Source organism: Polyodon spathula, chromosome 26 (assembly GCF_017654505.1).
Source record: "Polyodon spathula isolate WHYD16114869_AA chromosome 26, ASM1765450v1, whole genome shotgun sequence".
Classification (NCBI taxonomy): Eukaryota; Metazoa; Chordata; class Actinopteri; order Acipenseriformes; family Polyodontidae; genus Polyodon; species Polyodon spathula.
This window is the reverse complement of record NC_054559.1, coordinates 2624051-2639259: the sequence shown is the minus strand read 5'-3', so window position 1 is coordinate 2639259 and position 15209 is coordinate 2624051. Positions and strand designations below refer to the sequence as shown.

At 41.3% G+C, this 15209-nt stretch overlaps 1 protein-coding gene across 6 annotated transcripts in view; it reads left to right on the top strand.

The window, feature by feature from the left end:
* The window catches only part of LOC121300723 (protein cramped-like), an 87293-nt gene that overhangs the window by 60815 nt on the left and 11269 nt on the right, over nt 1–15209 (top strand). For 5 of the 6 annotated variants that reach the window (XM_041229457.1, XM_041229458.1, XM_041229456.1 and 2 more), the window contains 3 exons: nt 9261–9450; nt 11088–11252; nt 12728–12873. In XM_041229457.1, coding sequence (XP_041085391.1) covers nt 9261–9450; nt 11088–11252; nt 12728–12873 — 501 coding nt within the window. The remainder of the gene's footprint in view (nt 1–9260; nt 9451–11087; nt 11253–12727; nt 12874–15209) is intronic. The other variant, XM_041229461.1, reaches the window with a different exon arrangement.

Below are 15209 nucleotides of genomic sequence, written 5' to 3'. Positions count from 1 at the left end.
TTTACAAAGGAGGGTACAGACAACATGCCCCACATGCCATCCAGTTCCTATCCAGTTTTAAATAACTTTAGCATAACCAAGGCAGAAGTGTTAAAGGGACTAGGAGCTCTTAAAATAAACAAATCCCCTGGACCGGATGAGATCCTCCCAATGGTACTCAAAGAAATGAAAGAAGTTATTTACAAACTGCTAAACAAGATCATGCAACAGTCTCTTGACACAGGGGTGGTACCGACCGACAGTATCCTGGGAAACAGTCAACATGGTTTTAGGAAAGGGAGCTCTTATCTAACTAACCTGCTTGATTTTTTTTTTTGAGGGTGCAACGTCGATAATGGATAATTGCAAAGCATATGACATGGTTTGTTATTTAGATTTCCAAAAAGCTTTTGACAAAGTCCCACATAAAAGATTAATTCTCAAACTGAACGCAGTAGGGATTCAAGGAAAAAATGTATATGGATTATGGAGTGGTTAACATGTAGAAAACAGAAAGTACTGTTTAGAGGCGAAACCTCAGAATGAAATGTGGAAACCAGTGGAGTACCACAGGGATCTATGAAAAAGACCTAGGAGTTTTTGTTGACTCAGAAATGTCTTCATCTAGACAATATGAGGAAGCTATAAAAAAAGGCCAACAATGCTCAGATACATTGTGAAAAGTGTTGAATTTAAATCAAGGGAAGTAATGTTAAAACTGTACAATGCATGAGTAAGACCTCATCTTGAATATTGTGTTCAGTTCTGGTCACCTCACTATAAAAAAGATATTGCTGCTCTAGAAAGAGTGCAAAGAAGAGCGACCAGAATTATTCCAGGTTTAAAAGGCATGTCATATGCAGACAGGCTAAAAGAACTGAATCTGTTCAGTCTTGAACAAAGACGACTACGTGGCGACCTAATTCTAGCATTCAGAATTCTAAAAGGTATTGACAATGTCGACCCAAGGGACTTTTTCAGCCTGAGAAAAGAAACAAGGACCAGGGGTCACAAATGGAGATTAGACAAAGGGGCATTCAGAACAGAAAATAGGAGGCACTTTTTTACACAGAGAATCATGAGGGTCTGGAATCAACTCCCCAGTAATGTTGTTGAAGCTGACTCCCTGGGATCCTTCAAGAAGCTGCTTGATGAGATTCTGGGATCAATAAGCTACTAACAACCAAACAAGCAAGATGGGCCGAATGGCTTCCTCTCGTTTGTAAACTTTCTTATGTTCTTAACATCTCTACTCTCATGTAATGGAAATCATGAATATCTGGATATATCCAGTGATTGCTGTGAATAGTGCAGCTGGCAACAAGGGAAACACCTTGTGACAGTGTGGAGAGACTGCTGACAGGAGGCAAGGGTTAGCTACCCTGGTCGGCAGTATCCAGCTCTGTGTTTTCAAAAGTAAACAGGATGCTGGAGACACCCGCCCAAGGCTTCTAAGAAATTAAAAAGAAAAATAACCCTAGAGTCTGTGAGAGCGGGGACAGAAGATGACTCAACTTTGGATAACACGGTTAACGACTTAGAACAGGAAACGAATATGAGAATGGAGAGTACTTCACAAAAGACTAGTTCAAGATCTGCAGTTAACAAAGACATGGAACTTCAGGTTTGTGTCTGAGGCTGGAGCAAGGCGACAATGGTCAGGGGTTTGAAGATTTAGCAAGGGAGAATGAAATGCTTGAAGGAGAAAGGACAAGGGCCTTGCATTGATCAGTACTTCTTACAAAGTCAGTCAAATGAAATCCAGTGACAGTAAGCAAACCACAGTTCGCAGGATATCAGCACCCCTGTCATAGATGTGAGGAGGACCTGCGTGGATACAACTAGTGATGAACCTAATGATCCTTGTGAACCCAGTAAGTTGAACCAGCGTAAGAGAGAAAAGAACCTCAACGGGCACAAGCCTGGAGTTAAATGGCCAAGAGCTTGTGAGAACTGCGTGGGACACAGTAAACACGGATATCTGTTTTACTTTGGAAAGGATAAATGAAACAGTTGAAAAGAAGCTGAATAAATTTGGGGACATCATCTATGCATATGGAAGTGAGAGGTTTGGAATTGAAAAAAGGAAGGAAAAAGAACAAAACTATTCCTGGAAAGTCTAGACGGCAGCAGGAGATTGAACGCTTAGAGAAAGGAGGCAGTTGCGGAAGCAATGGAGAAAAGCAGAACAAAGTCAGAAGGAGGGACTCAATCTATTACAAAGGGTCATAAAAGATCAGCTTGCAACAGCTATGGAATGCTACAAAAAGAAAGTGTGTGAGAACTAACTTTTATAAAGATCCATTTAAATTTGTAAAGAAGATATTCACCACTGAGAAAAATGGCACGCTAAAATCATTCACCACTGAGAAAAATGGCACACTAAAATCATCTAAGTTTGAGCTGGAGAGATATTTGGAGGAAACACATACAGATTCAAAAAGGCAGGAGCCTATGCTCCTTCAGACATCCCACCTATCAATCCACCCGAATACCAAATGGAGGACTGTGCACCTAAGTGGAAAGAAGTAGAGCAAGCTGTGAAAAAAGCAAGGGCATCATCATTTTAATGGAGTTCCATACAGAGTGTACAAGAATGCTTCTGGAGTTCTACGAATCCTGTGGAAATTGATGAAAGTGGCATGGGAAAAACAAGTTGTACCAAGAGCATGGCGCCGAGCAGGTGGAGTCTTTATACCAAAAGAAAAAGATTCTGCAAGCATCGGTCAGTTTCGTCCTATTTCCCTATTAAATGTAGAAGGCAAGATTTTCCTCAGCATTATTGTTCAGAGATTGTCAATCTACCTATTAAAGAACTGCTTCATTGACACAAGTACAGAAAGCAGGCATTCCAGGTTTCCCAGGATGCTTAGAACACATCAGTGTAATCTGGCAACAAATCCAATCAGCAAAAAAGGAGAGGAAGGAGCTCCATGTGACATTCCTGGATTTGGCTTATGCATATGGTTGAGTGCCACATGAACTTCTTTGGGCAGCATTTAATTTTTTTAGCGTACAAATTTAGTGAAAGTCTACTTTGGAGATTTGCAATTTAGTTTTCCAACTTCAGAATGTAGCACTACTTAGCAATGCCTAGAAGTTGGAATAATGGCAGGATGTACCATTTCTCCACTGGCTTTTACCATGGCAATGGAAGTAATTATTAGGGTATCAAAATGGGTAGAGGGAGGAGAGCGCTTGGCTTCTGGAATGCGACTACCACCAATTCGAGCATACATGGATGACCTGACAACATTCACTACAACAGTAGCCTGTATTAATCGGTTATTGGGCAAATTAACCAATAACATTGAATGGGCATGAATGCAATTCAAGCCTACTAAATCAAGGAGCATCTCCATAATTAAAGGTTAAGTAGTAGATAAAAGGTTCTACATTAAAGGGGAGGCAATACCAACAGTGTCTGAGAAGCCAGTGAAAAGTCTAGGGAGATGGTACGACGGGGATCTAAAGGACACAGTTCGTGTGGGAGAAGTTAGACAACAAGTAGTGGCAGGGTTGAAGAGCATAGACAGCAGCGCTTTACCGGGCAAACTGAAACTCTGGCGTTTTCAGTTTGGTCTACTGCCAAGACTGCTGTGGCCACTAACTACGAGGTTTCCTTGACAACAGTTGAGAAGCTGGAAGCTTTAATCAGTTCATACGTCAGGAAATGCTTGGGAGTTCCACGCTGCCTCAGCACAGTGGGACTTTATGGTAAAGGAATACTGCAGCTACCAATCTCTGCTCTAACCAGGAGATACATTTTGACAGGATGTAAGGTGGGTCATAGCCAAGGACGGTTTACTTGGCGCCCTGACCAGGTGCTGTGATGTTTGGCCTTAGCATTGGAAGACAAGCGTAACCTGACCAATAATTTGCCACAAGTTCCATCAAAGCATTACACACAAAAGACAATATTCCTCCATCCAGGAAAGCAACCACCAAGAAAAGGTGTTAAAACCAAGCCTCACCCAGGACAACTGGAAGCTGCTAGAGACTGGAAGATGCTGGCAGATGTTGGTCAACAACTTATTTTTCCACCTGAGATTGCCACCACTAACCTTCGACCAGACGTTGTCTTGTGGTCTTGATCAGCATGCCTTGTTCATCTGGTAGAGTTAACAGTGCCATGGGAGGATGCTGTGGATGAAGTGTATGAGAGGAAGAAACTTTGGTATGCTCAACTAGCTGCTGAAGCGGAATAGCGAGAATGGAGAGTCCGAGTTTACCCAGTGGAGGTGGGTTTTCGAGGATTTGTGGCACACTGTACAACTTGGTTTTTAGAGATGTCGGGTTCAGTGGCCAAGAGTTGCGTCGCACAGTGAAGAACTTATCTGAAGCAGCAGAAAGGAGCAGCAACTGGGCTGAGCTGAGTGGGGGATGGAGGGGTGTGATGCTGGGATGCCAGAATCACTGTTGAGCCCTCTTGAGATAAGAACATAAGAAAGTTTACAAACGAGAGGAGGCCATTCGGCCCATCTTGCTCGTTTGGTTGTTAGTAGCTTATTGATCCCAAAATCACATCAAGCAACTTCTTGAAGGATCCCAGGGTGTCAGCTTCAACAACATTACTGGGGAGTTGATTCCAGACCCTCACAATTCTCTGTGTAAAAAAGTGCCTCCTATTTTCTGTTCTGAATGCCCCTTTGTCTAAACTCCATTTGTGACCCCTGGTCCTTGTTCCTTTTTTCAGGCTGAAAAAGTCCCTTGGGTCGACACTGTCAATACCTTTTAGAATTTTGAATGCTTGAATTAAGTCGCCACGTAGTCTTCTTTGTTCAAGACTGAACAGATTCAATTCTTTTAGCCTGTCTGCATATGACATGCCTTTTAAGCCCGGAATAATTCTGGTCGCTCTTCTTTGCACTCTTTCTAGAGCAGCAATATCTTTTTTATAGAGAGGTGACCAGAACTGAACACAATATTCAAGATGAGGTCTTACAAGTGCATTGTACAGTTTTAACATTACTTCCCTTGATTTAAATTCAACACTTTTCACAATGTATCCGAGCATCTTGTTAGCCTTTTTTTATAGCTTCCCCACATTGTCTAGATGAAGACATTTCTGAGTCAACAAAAACTCCTAGGTCTTTTTCATAGATTCCTTCTCCAATTTCAGTATCTCCCATATGATATTTATAATGTACATTTTTATTTCCTGCGTGCAGTACCTTACACTTTTCTCTATTAAATGTCATTTGCCATGTGTCTGCCCAGTTCTGAATCTTGTCTAGATCATTTTGAATGACCTTTGCTGCTGCAACAGTGTTTGCCACTCCTCCTACTTTTGTGTCGTCTGCAAATTTAACAAGTTTGCTTACTATACCAGAATCTAAATCATTCATGTAGATTAGGAATAGCAGAGGACCTAATACTGATCCCTGTGGTACACCGCTGGTTACCACACTCCATTCTGAGGTTTTTCCTCTAATCAGTACTTTCTGTTTTCTACATGTTAACCACTCCCTAATCCATGTACATGTGTTTCCTTGAATCCCAACTGCGTTCAGTTTGAGAATTAATCTTTTGTGCGGGACTTTGTCAAAAGCTTTCTGGAAATCTAAATAAACCATGTCATATGCTTTGCAATTATCCATTATGGATGTTGCATCCTCAAAAAAATCAAGCAAGTTAGTTAGGCACGATCTCCCTTTCCTAAAACCATGTTGACTGTCTCCCAGTACCCTGTTACCATATAGGTAATTTTCCATTTTGGATCTTATTATAGTTTCCATAAGTTTGCATATAATAGAAGTCAGGCTTACTGGTCTGTAGTTACCTGGTTCAGTTTTGTTTCCCTTTTTGTGGATCGGTATTACGTTTGCAATTTTCCAGTCTGTCGGTACCACCCCTGTGTCAAGAGACTGCTGCATGATCTTGGTTAGCGGTTTGTAAATTACTTCTTTCATTTCTTTGAGTACTACTGGGAGGATCTCATCCGGCCCAGGGGATTTGTTTATTTTAAGAGCTCCTAGTCCCTTTAACACTTCTGCCTCAGTTATGCTAAAGTTATTTAAAACTGGATAGGAACTGGATGACATGTGGGGCATGTTGTCAGTATCTTCCTTTGTAAAAACTTGTGAAAAGTAATCATTTAATATATTTGCTATTTTTTTTTCTTCCTCTACGATTTTGCCATTTGTATCTCTTAAACATTTAATCTCCTCTTTGAATGTTCTCTTGCTGTTGTAATATTGGAAAAACATTTTGGAATTGGTTTTAGCTCCCTTAGCAATGTTCATTTCTATTTCTCTCTTGGCCTTTCTAACTTCCTTTTTGACTTGCGTTTGCAGTTCTGTGTACTCTTTCTGCGTACTTTCTTTTTGGTCCTTTTTTAATGCTCTGTAAAGTGCCTTTTTTCGCTGAATATTTTTTTTAATTGATCTATTAAACCATTTTGGCAATTTAGTTTTACATTTAGATTTGTCTACTTTAGGGATGTAATTGTTTTGCGCCTCTAGTACTACATTTTTGAAGAACAACCATCCTTCTTCTGTGGGTGTTTTCTCTATTTTACTCCAATCTACTTCTGTTAGTCTCTGTTTCATACCTTCATAGTTTGCTTTTCTAAAATTGTAAACCTTAGCTTTAGTCATTACTTTTGGGGTTTTAAAAAACACTTCAAATGAGACCATGTTGTGGTCTGAGTTTGCCAGTGGTTCTCTGACCTCTGTTTTAGTTATTCTATCTTCGTTATTTGAAAAGACTAAATCAAGGCATGCCTCCCCTCTAGTCGGTGCCTTGACAAATTGTGTTAGGAAGCAGTCATTTGTCATTTCCACCATTTCTATTTCATCCTTCGCGCTACCCACCGGGTTTTCCCATTTTATTTGGGGGAAGTTGAAATCCCCCATTAGTATGGCTTCTCCTTTGCTACACGCATTTCTAATGTCATTGTATAACAGATTATTTTGCTCACCGTCTGAATCTGGCGGTCTATAGCATGCTCCTATTATTATGCCCTTTGAATTTTTGTCCGTTATTCTGACCCATATTGATTCGGTTTTATTTTCTTTGTCCAGGTTTAACACCTGGGCTTCAAGACTGTTTCTTATGTATAGCGCTACCCCTCCTCCTCTTCTGTCCTGCCTGTCTTTCCTATACAGTGTATACCCACAAATATTATATTCGTCCCCATCACTCTCAGACAACCACGTTTCTGTAACACCTATCACATCATAGTTACCTGTTAGTGCAGTAGCTTCAAGTTCTAGAATTTTGTTTCTGATACTTCTAGCATTTAGATAAATACATTTAATGGTTGTCTTACCTGAGTTGTTGTTCTTGTTTTGATGCGGTCTCCCTTCTGTTTTTTTGTTGATTTCTCCCCCCTTCCTTTCTAGTTTAAATGCTTCTGAACCTGCTCGAGGATCTTTTCTCCAAGTAGACTGGTTCCCTTGTTATTTAAATGCAGTCCATCCCGTCTATACAGATAGTCCTCGTTGTAGAATGTGGTCCAATGATCAAGATAGGTGAAGCCTTCCCGTGTGCACCACATCTTCAGCCATGCGTTTTGATTAATTATTTCCAGCTGTCCATATGGTCCTTTGCAAGGTGCCGGTAGTATACCAGAAAATACCACAGTTTTGGGTTTCTCTTTTAATTTCCTTCCTAGCTCTCTGAATTTGTTTTGCAGGGATTTTGGTCTGTCTCTTCCAATGTTGTTTGTACCGATGTGGACGACTACTACCGGGTCGTCTCCTGTTCGTTCTAGGAGCCTGTCCACGTTTTCAGTGATGTGCTTGACCGAGGCTCCCGGAAGGCAGCACACTGTTGTAGTAAGGGGGTCCAAACTGCGAACTGAACTTGCTGTGTTTCTCAATATGGAGTCCCCAACAATCATGACCTCCCTTCTTTTTACTGTCTTGTCACCACTGTCAATAGGGTCCTGGATGTTGTTCCTTTCATTCTCTTGTTGTTGGTTCTGCTCATCAAAATTCTGAAGTGACTCAAATCTGTTGGTTGTTTTGATTTCTGGTGGTGTTTGACGAAGTTTCTTTTTTTCCCTGCTTCTGCCTACCTGAACCCAGCTGTTCTGACCTTCTATCTCCCTGGTGGCTTTCAGTCTGTTAGGGGTGATGCAGACTTCCATGAATTGTGGGTGTGCCAGTTCCTCAAGATCTTGTTGCTGTCTCACTTCCTCCAGCTCCATTTCTAGCATACTTACTAGTTTATGCAAGTCCTGGATCGCGCGGCACTTTACGCACACTTGGTTTAGCTCCGCTGGGTTTTCTCGGATTTCCCACATCAAGCAGGTGTCACAGATTACTGGCTTGAAGACCATGTTGAGGGTTTTTTTTTTTTGAAGTTTAGTTTCTTCTGCAGCCGTCAACCTGCTTTCAAACTGCTTCGAAACTGCTCTGTACTTTTCCACGCTGTACTTCTCCCACTCGCTGTCGCTGGGAAGACTGCCTTGTTTAACTGCGTTGTTCTGCTGTGCTGTTGGCTCCTCCCCTCGCCCATGTCTCAGAACGGCGCTGAATTTGAATCAGCTGCTCCGAGTTTCAGCTTGTTTGTTTTCAGAAAAACACACACGGCTGTTTGACTTTGAGCTGCTGCTGTGTTTCCCCAATGTCCTCTGTTTTCTGATTAAAGCAATTCAAGATGCAATTTCTCCTTTCTGCTTCTAAACTGCTCTGTACTTTTCCACGCCTGTACTTCTCCCACTCGCTGTCGTGGGCTAGTCGACGAAACACCGAGGACGGAAGGTGCCCACTTGAAGACCCCAGAGATGTACCCTACTTAGCTCAATCCAGACGGTTGTCATGCTGTAATGGAAATCATATATATATATATATATATATATATATATATATATATATATATATATATATATATATATATATATATATATATATATATATACACACACACACTCATTCATTCATTCATTCATGAATGATCGTATCGAAGGTTGGTTATATATCATTTGAAACAATAACTTTGAACTCTGCATGCCTTTTTCCTATACCATCACCTGTTCCAGAAAGAATGAAAAAAATTATTTATCACATTAAACAAGCAACGTTATTTACACTCCACACGTGAACCTGAGATGTTTAGAACCAGAATGCCATCGAGTCAGTTTGTGATTGCAATGTAACACATGAACTGAAAAGTAACAGCTGGCATGAGCCAGTTTGCGATTGCATCCTAAAGCATAAACAAAAACTAACAGCTGACAGGCTGTGTCATTTATGGATTTTCGAAATGTTTATTGGCAGTAAACTAAACCCTTTTCTTGGCGTTGTAGTGATTGGTTATGTTTTGTGTTTCAGTCCACACTGCATAATGGGCTGTCCACCTCTTCATCCGAGGTGCCCAGCTCTCTCCTTTCTCCTCCCAACGTCTCGTCACTGCTGGATATCTCCTTGCCAGGACCCCCAGAGGATGTGCTGTTACAGGGAGAGCCGGCCACACACATCAGCGACTCCATCATTGAGCTGGTCATTAACTCTGCACAGTATGGTGAGTCAAAACCAATGGCAGCCAGACCTCTCCATCAATACCCAAGTCACCAAGGTCATGGGACTTGAACTGAGCTACAGCATGTGCAGTACCTCTTGAAACTTTTTCAAATCAAAGTATAAAATACAAGCAAAGATCTTCAGCATAATAAGATCGTCATTTTGTCCTTTACAGAAGTGATTGTGCAGCTTTCCCCATGGCTATTCCAGGCATGTACCACCATTGTATAGCTATAGCTATTAAACACAGAGCAGTTCTAAATTGTGGCCATTAAAATGTCCTTCATACTTGATCAGTTTGGGGTGGACAAGAAGGCATCGAGAATGGCTTCTAGTCTAATCATTTGTCATTGAATTTAGTTAGTTTCTTTTACTATTTCATAGTTTGTTTTCCTTGTTTTTGTCATTTACCATGTTTCTGAATGTATGCTTTACAATGCTTACCTATGCTTTCACTATGCTTTATTACATTGTTACATCATGATTTTACTATGGGAATCTTTTGTAAGGATACTAATAAGAGGTACATAGATTTAAAAACCTAGTTTAGCACTTTTTTTTAAGGAGAAAAGCATTCTCTTACCTTAGCAATATTATCATGGTCACTTTACTTCTGTTGAAGATAGTTTGGTTCTTTACTGGTATTTTTCACTTGGATTTAGTTGAACTATAATAATGTGTTTCGTTTTTGCTGTTGAGCGATCCGAAACTTTTAATTTCTCTTTTATAAGGCAATGTAGCCCTTTAGACAGAATATTTGATCTTCTAATGATTACAAAACTAAATTCAGTTTTCCTGTTTCCAGTTTTGTTCAAGTGACAGGTCCAGTTTATTTTCATACATGCTGTTTTTTCTTTTTTTACACACATGATATTCTTTGAGTGCCGGATGCAGAAGCAGCTATCTCCTTTGTTTATGTCCGTGTTATCTCTGTGGTGCACGGGGCTATCAGATACACCCTTTTTTTTACGGCTTCATTCGGCTCCTATCGGTCTCACTCGGCGATTGAAAGGTTTTCTCGGCTTATTCCAGAGAAAAAAAAAACGACTAGAGACCTGTGCTGTATGTCTTTTTCCTGTCCGACATTGTCTGGAAAGGAAAAATTGTAATGTCAGACCTGGTCTGACTTAGGACCGCAAAGGGTTAAGCAATCAGAAGGCAAGTAGAATGCTTGGGTATGTAGCTTTAACATTACATGATGAAGTTGTACTGTGCACTGGTCAGACTGCACCGTGAATACTGTGTTCAGTTCTGGTCACCACAGCACCAAAGAGACATTGTGGCCCTGCAGTGAGTCCAATGAAGAGCAACCAGACTAATCCCAGGGTGTAAAAATGAGCTCTGAAGACAGGCTGAAAGAACAAAACCAGTTTAGCCTGGAAAAAAGTAGTTCTTTAGCTAACACTTTACACGCAGCACAGAAAGCAGGATCACATACAGCTGGAAGCGGAGACTTAGGACAAAGGATAGAAGACTCTCACAGAGCTGTGGTATTGTTGAGGCAGAATCACTGTGATTCTATAGACCCAACTTGAAAAAGTTTTGATAGCAATCTGTTGCTAGGAACCGGATGAGCTTAGATGTGCTGAATGGCCTCCTCCTCATTTGTAAATGACTAGTGTTTATTCCCCCCCCCAGGTGGTGGCTCCTCTTTGTCTCCAGCTAAACTAAATGGCAATGATAGCTCCAAGAGCATGCCCTCTCCCTCCAACAGCCCCCAGAGGAGCTGGATCGCCTCCCCCACCCACGACCCCCAGTGGTACCCCAGTGACTCCAGCGACTCCTCTCTGGGCTGCTTGCTGTGTAAGTACAGGAGCCCAGGACCTCTCCATTTCAATCTTACCCCATTTGCACTTGACTACATGGGTCTCAGATGTGTAGTTGTTGTAAAGACATTTATTTATAAACATGCTTTTTAATTTTAAAACACATCTGGTACTAGACTAGGTTAAAGAAAGTTGGCAGTTGACTTGCCATGCCTACCAGGAAGTCTGTTACCTTTTCACTTCCTTAGTTATTTCACCCCAGCAGTGTCTTCTAGGTCATGTTACTGGCTGAAAGTAGTCAATAGGTGGGAGCAGTTAGTTATTGATGGGTAAGAAACCATTGAATGGGTGGGGACAATTTCACCTTCCAAGTGACCAAGGAAGGGCAAGACATTATAAAAGGAAGGCTTGCAAACAGATTTCTTTAATCTAGTCTAGTACCAGATATCATGTTTTTAAATTTGAAATTACATGGTTATGCAGCAAGATTTAGTCTGCTCTCCAGTAATTTTTGTGCTTTTGAATCCACAGTATACCCCAGTCGATACCATAGCTACTGAAATGCTGCACTGCATAAAAATATATTATCTCTATTAGTTTGTGGCTTTGGTGAAATGCATTTTGACTGGGGAGTTATCCCTGAAGTTTCTCTTATGGGTATTGTACTACAGTAAATATTGATTTAATTTCTGTTTGGGTTTTCTAAACATTGTGGGGTTTAGTGTGATTTCAGGTAAACTTGGTACATTTGATTGTCAAATCTCCCGACAGAAAACTAAAAAATACATTTTGCTATATAAAATAGCTCAGTGTTTTATAGACCCACCTCGCTGGTTTTGGTTGATTTGTCTGAAATCTGACTGGCTTTTATGCCAATTTGAAAAAAATAAAATAACACACTTGTTGTATGGAGTTATATAATTGATCTAATTCGACTGCAACTCTAATGACCATCTGCAAAGGGAATGGATCCCAGCGATTCACAAAGAACGTAACTAGGTAACCCATTCCATTAAAGGATCTCAGTGATTGGTCAGCAAAGTGACTAGGTACCAATTCCATTAAAGGATCTATTTCCTTTGCTATGTCCGTGTTATCTCTGTAATGTATGGGGCTATGAGATACGCCCTTTTTTCGGTTTCATTCGGTTCCTTTCAGTCTCACTTGGCCATTGAAAGGTTTTCTCAGCTTTTTCTGGAGAAAAAATGACTAAAGACCTGTGCTTTACGTATTTTTGATGATGTCGGACAGGGTCCGACATAGGACTGCAAAGGGTTAAAGGATCTCAGTGATTCGTCAGCAAAGTGACTAGGTAATCCATTCCATGCCCTCACCACTGTGACTCCTTCCCTCGACTTAATTCCCAACTCAACTCTGTCCTCTCATCTTACTGCATTTAATATATATATATATACTTTTTTTTTTTAATAAGCAGTATACTGCTATTGTTAACTTGAAACCAATTATTACCATTAAATAATGTGGGCAACTCCCATTGTCTCCCCTGTCCAGCAAGCCTGATCTCTCCTGATAAAGGTCGCAAGGCGCTGTTGGCCTCTTCGGGACACTCCAGTGGGACCGCTCTGCTGGGCCCCAGCCTGCTGGACGGGAGCTCCCGCGACTCCTTTGTCTCGCGCTCGCTGGCAGACGTGGGAGAGGTCAGCTGCTTGTTTATTGTTGTTTGTAATTCTGGAGCAGGATATGATGCAGACAGTTCAATTCTGGTGTTAAAGCACCATGTTTATTCAATGAACCAATAAAATGGGTTTTCAGAATGAAAAAGCACACAAGTGCTAATGGAGGACTTCCTTTGAATAACCAGGATTACATAAGCAAAACTGACAAATCTTATATTCTACAGGAAACACCTGTGTCATCTTAATTGCCACTACAAAAAAAGAGTAAATTCAGAGTAAAAGTTAGGTAATAATACAAGTAAACCACACTAAATAATATGGTTTCTTACCTTGTATGATGAACTCCACACATAAAGCGAACTCCTGGTCTCCTGTGTTGCTTGGGTCAGGAGTAACAAATTGATCTTTTAACCAGAGAACATTGTGATACAATCCTTTTTGGCAACCAAGTCAGTGTCCCTCTTTCATAAAATCCCATGGCATTTCAGTATCATTGTCCAAATTTCTGCTGCTTGTGCTTGGGTACAGACTTAGTATAGATGCTTGCATACTTATTTGTTTTTATTTGTTTTTTTTAGGCTTTAGTGTCTGAGTTTGAAAGAACAGGCTCAGCTTCCAGAAATTCCAGCCTGTTCTTTCAGTGTCTGAGTTTGAGGACTCAGAACAGGCTCTGCCTCCACACTGTAGCCCCTGTGGCAGTTTATGGTACAGAAACACCCTTGAGTGCACAGGAGCAATACTACTAATGATGATGTCATTGAGTCTACTGCAATATGATGACGCTTCAGGGAGCGTAGAAGGTCCTTCACCTTTATACACAAGTGCAGATGCTGGTCCGAGAAGGATTTCATTCTCTCTCATTGTTAATACCCAGACCTGAACCTTAACCCTTCTGGGCTATATGGGGGAAAATGTGCTTTCTCTACGCCACATCTCCCCAGGATAGATACATTCTACAGGATGCCAGCAGGCCACAGGGATCATCTTTTTAAAAAACCCAAGATGGATACCATCATGGCCACACCAGCTGCGGGTGCGTCCTACATGTCCTCCATATTGGATCGGGCAGATAAGAAGATTGATACATTTCTGAAGAAGGACTCTGTCACGTGCAGCATGCACATCAGCATCTATCAGGTATATACTGAAAAATAACAGCACAAGCTGTGGAGCCAGCTCCTGCTTTCCTGCAGACATGTACTCCTGAGAACATAGAACTGGCTATGCAGCTTGCAGAAGAGAGCAATAATGCTTAAAATATCCAACTGCAGGCTGCATGCGATAGCATTGACACCAATGGTAGAGCTGTGGCAAATGTTATCTCTGAGGCAGTGTATTCAGATGAAGATATGTTCTTTTACCCTAGATACACAATCAAAAATACTGGAGTTATCCTTTATGGGGGAACTCCTATTCGACACTGATCTTAAGGATTCCCTGTCATATATGAATGATGCAAGACAGGCCATCATTAGGGAGAAGGGTTTCTCATTTTCTAGCATGCTGCAGAAGATAATGTCAGATACCTGGGTCCTGGGGCTCATACAGTACAACTACAAAATACCATTCCAGTTTCAGTCACCATCTGCAGGCATCATCTGGACACTGTTGGACTGGTCTACCCCTGCAGGGGGTCATTCTACAAGAGGCGATGAAATACATGCTCCTTCGCCATAGAATGGGTCCCCTCATCTTTTCAAAGGCATGGCCACTACACCTGGTATTTACTAATTCAGAAAAGAAACAGGAAGTTCAAACCATTCTAAACCTGAGGTCTGAACAGATCCATTCTTTCAGAATGGTTCCAGATGGTATCACTGGCCACCATCATCAAAGCAGTTCAGTTTCTATAGACCTGAAGGATGCCTACTTTAATCTGTCCAAACCAGTTCACAGTGCTTCCTTTAGGGATCTCCACAGCCCCCTTGGTGTTCACCAATTGATGGCCAAGGTGGTAGCTCATCTCCGGGGTAGAGTCCTGCATCAGGTTGAGGACCCGCGGGTGACCTGCAAAAGCGAGTAGGGTTCATTTTGGAATGTTCGGGTGTGGGTCGGATTTGAATTTGAATCGCCAAAAACATTTTCTGTCCTTTCAGCGTACTTGTCTGTAACCCTTTCACATGCAACGTATTAGAACGTAAATGTACCTGTATTTCCTGCACTAAAGCAGGAGGCGATTAGGGGGGGGTCAGCGGACTAAACAGTTTTGTTCTCGGTTGTTTGATACGTCGCAAGATCTTTTTATCAGGTCGGCTTGGTTATATTAACGAGGTGAAACAAAAGATAGCTCAGGGTTTATATTGTGCATTGGATAATAGTTTGAGAGGTAAAAGTGTACAATTCTTTTGGAATCATAA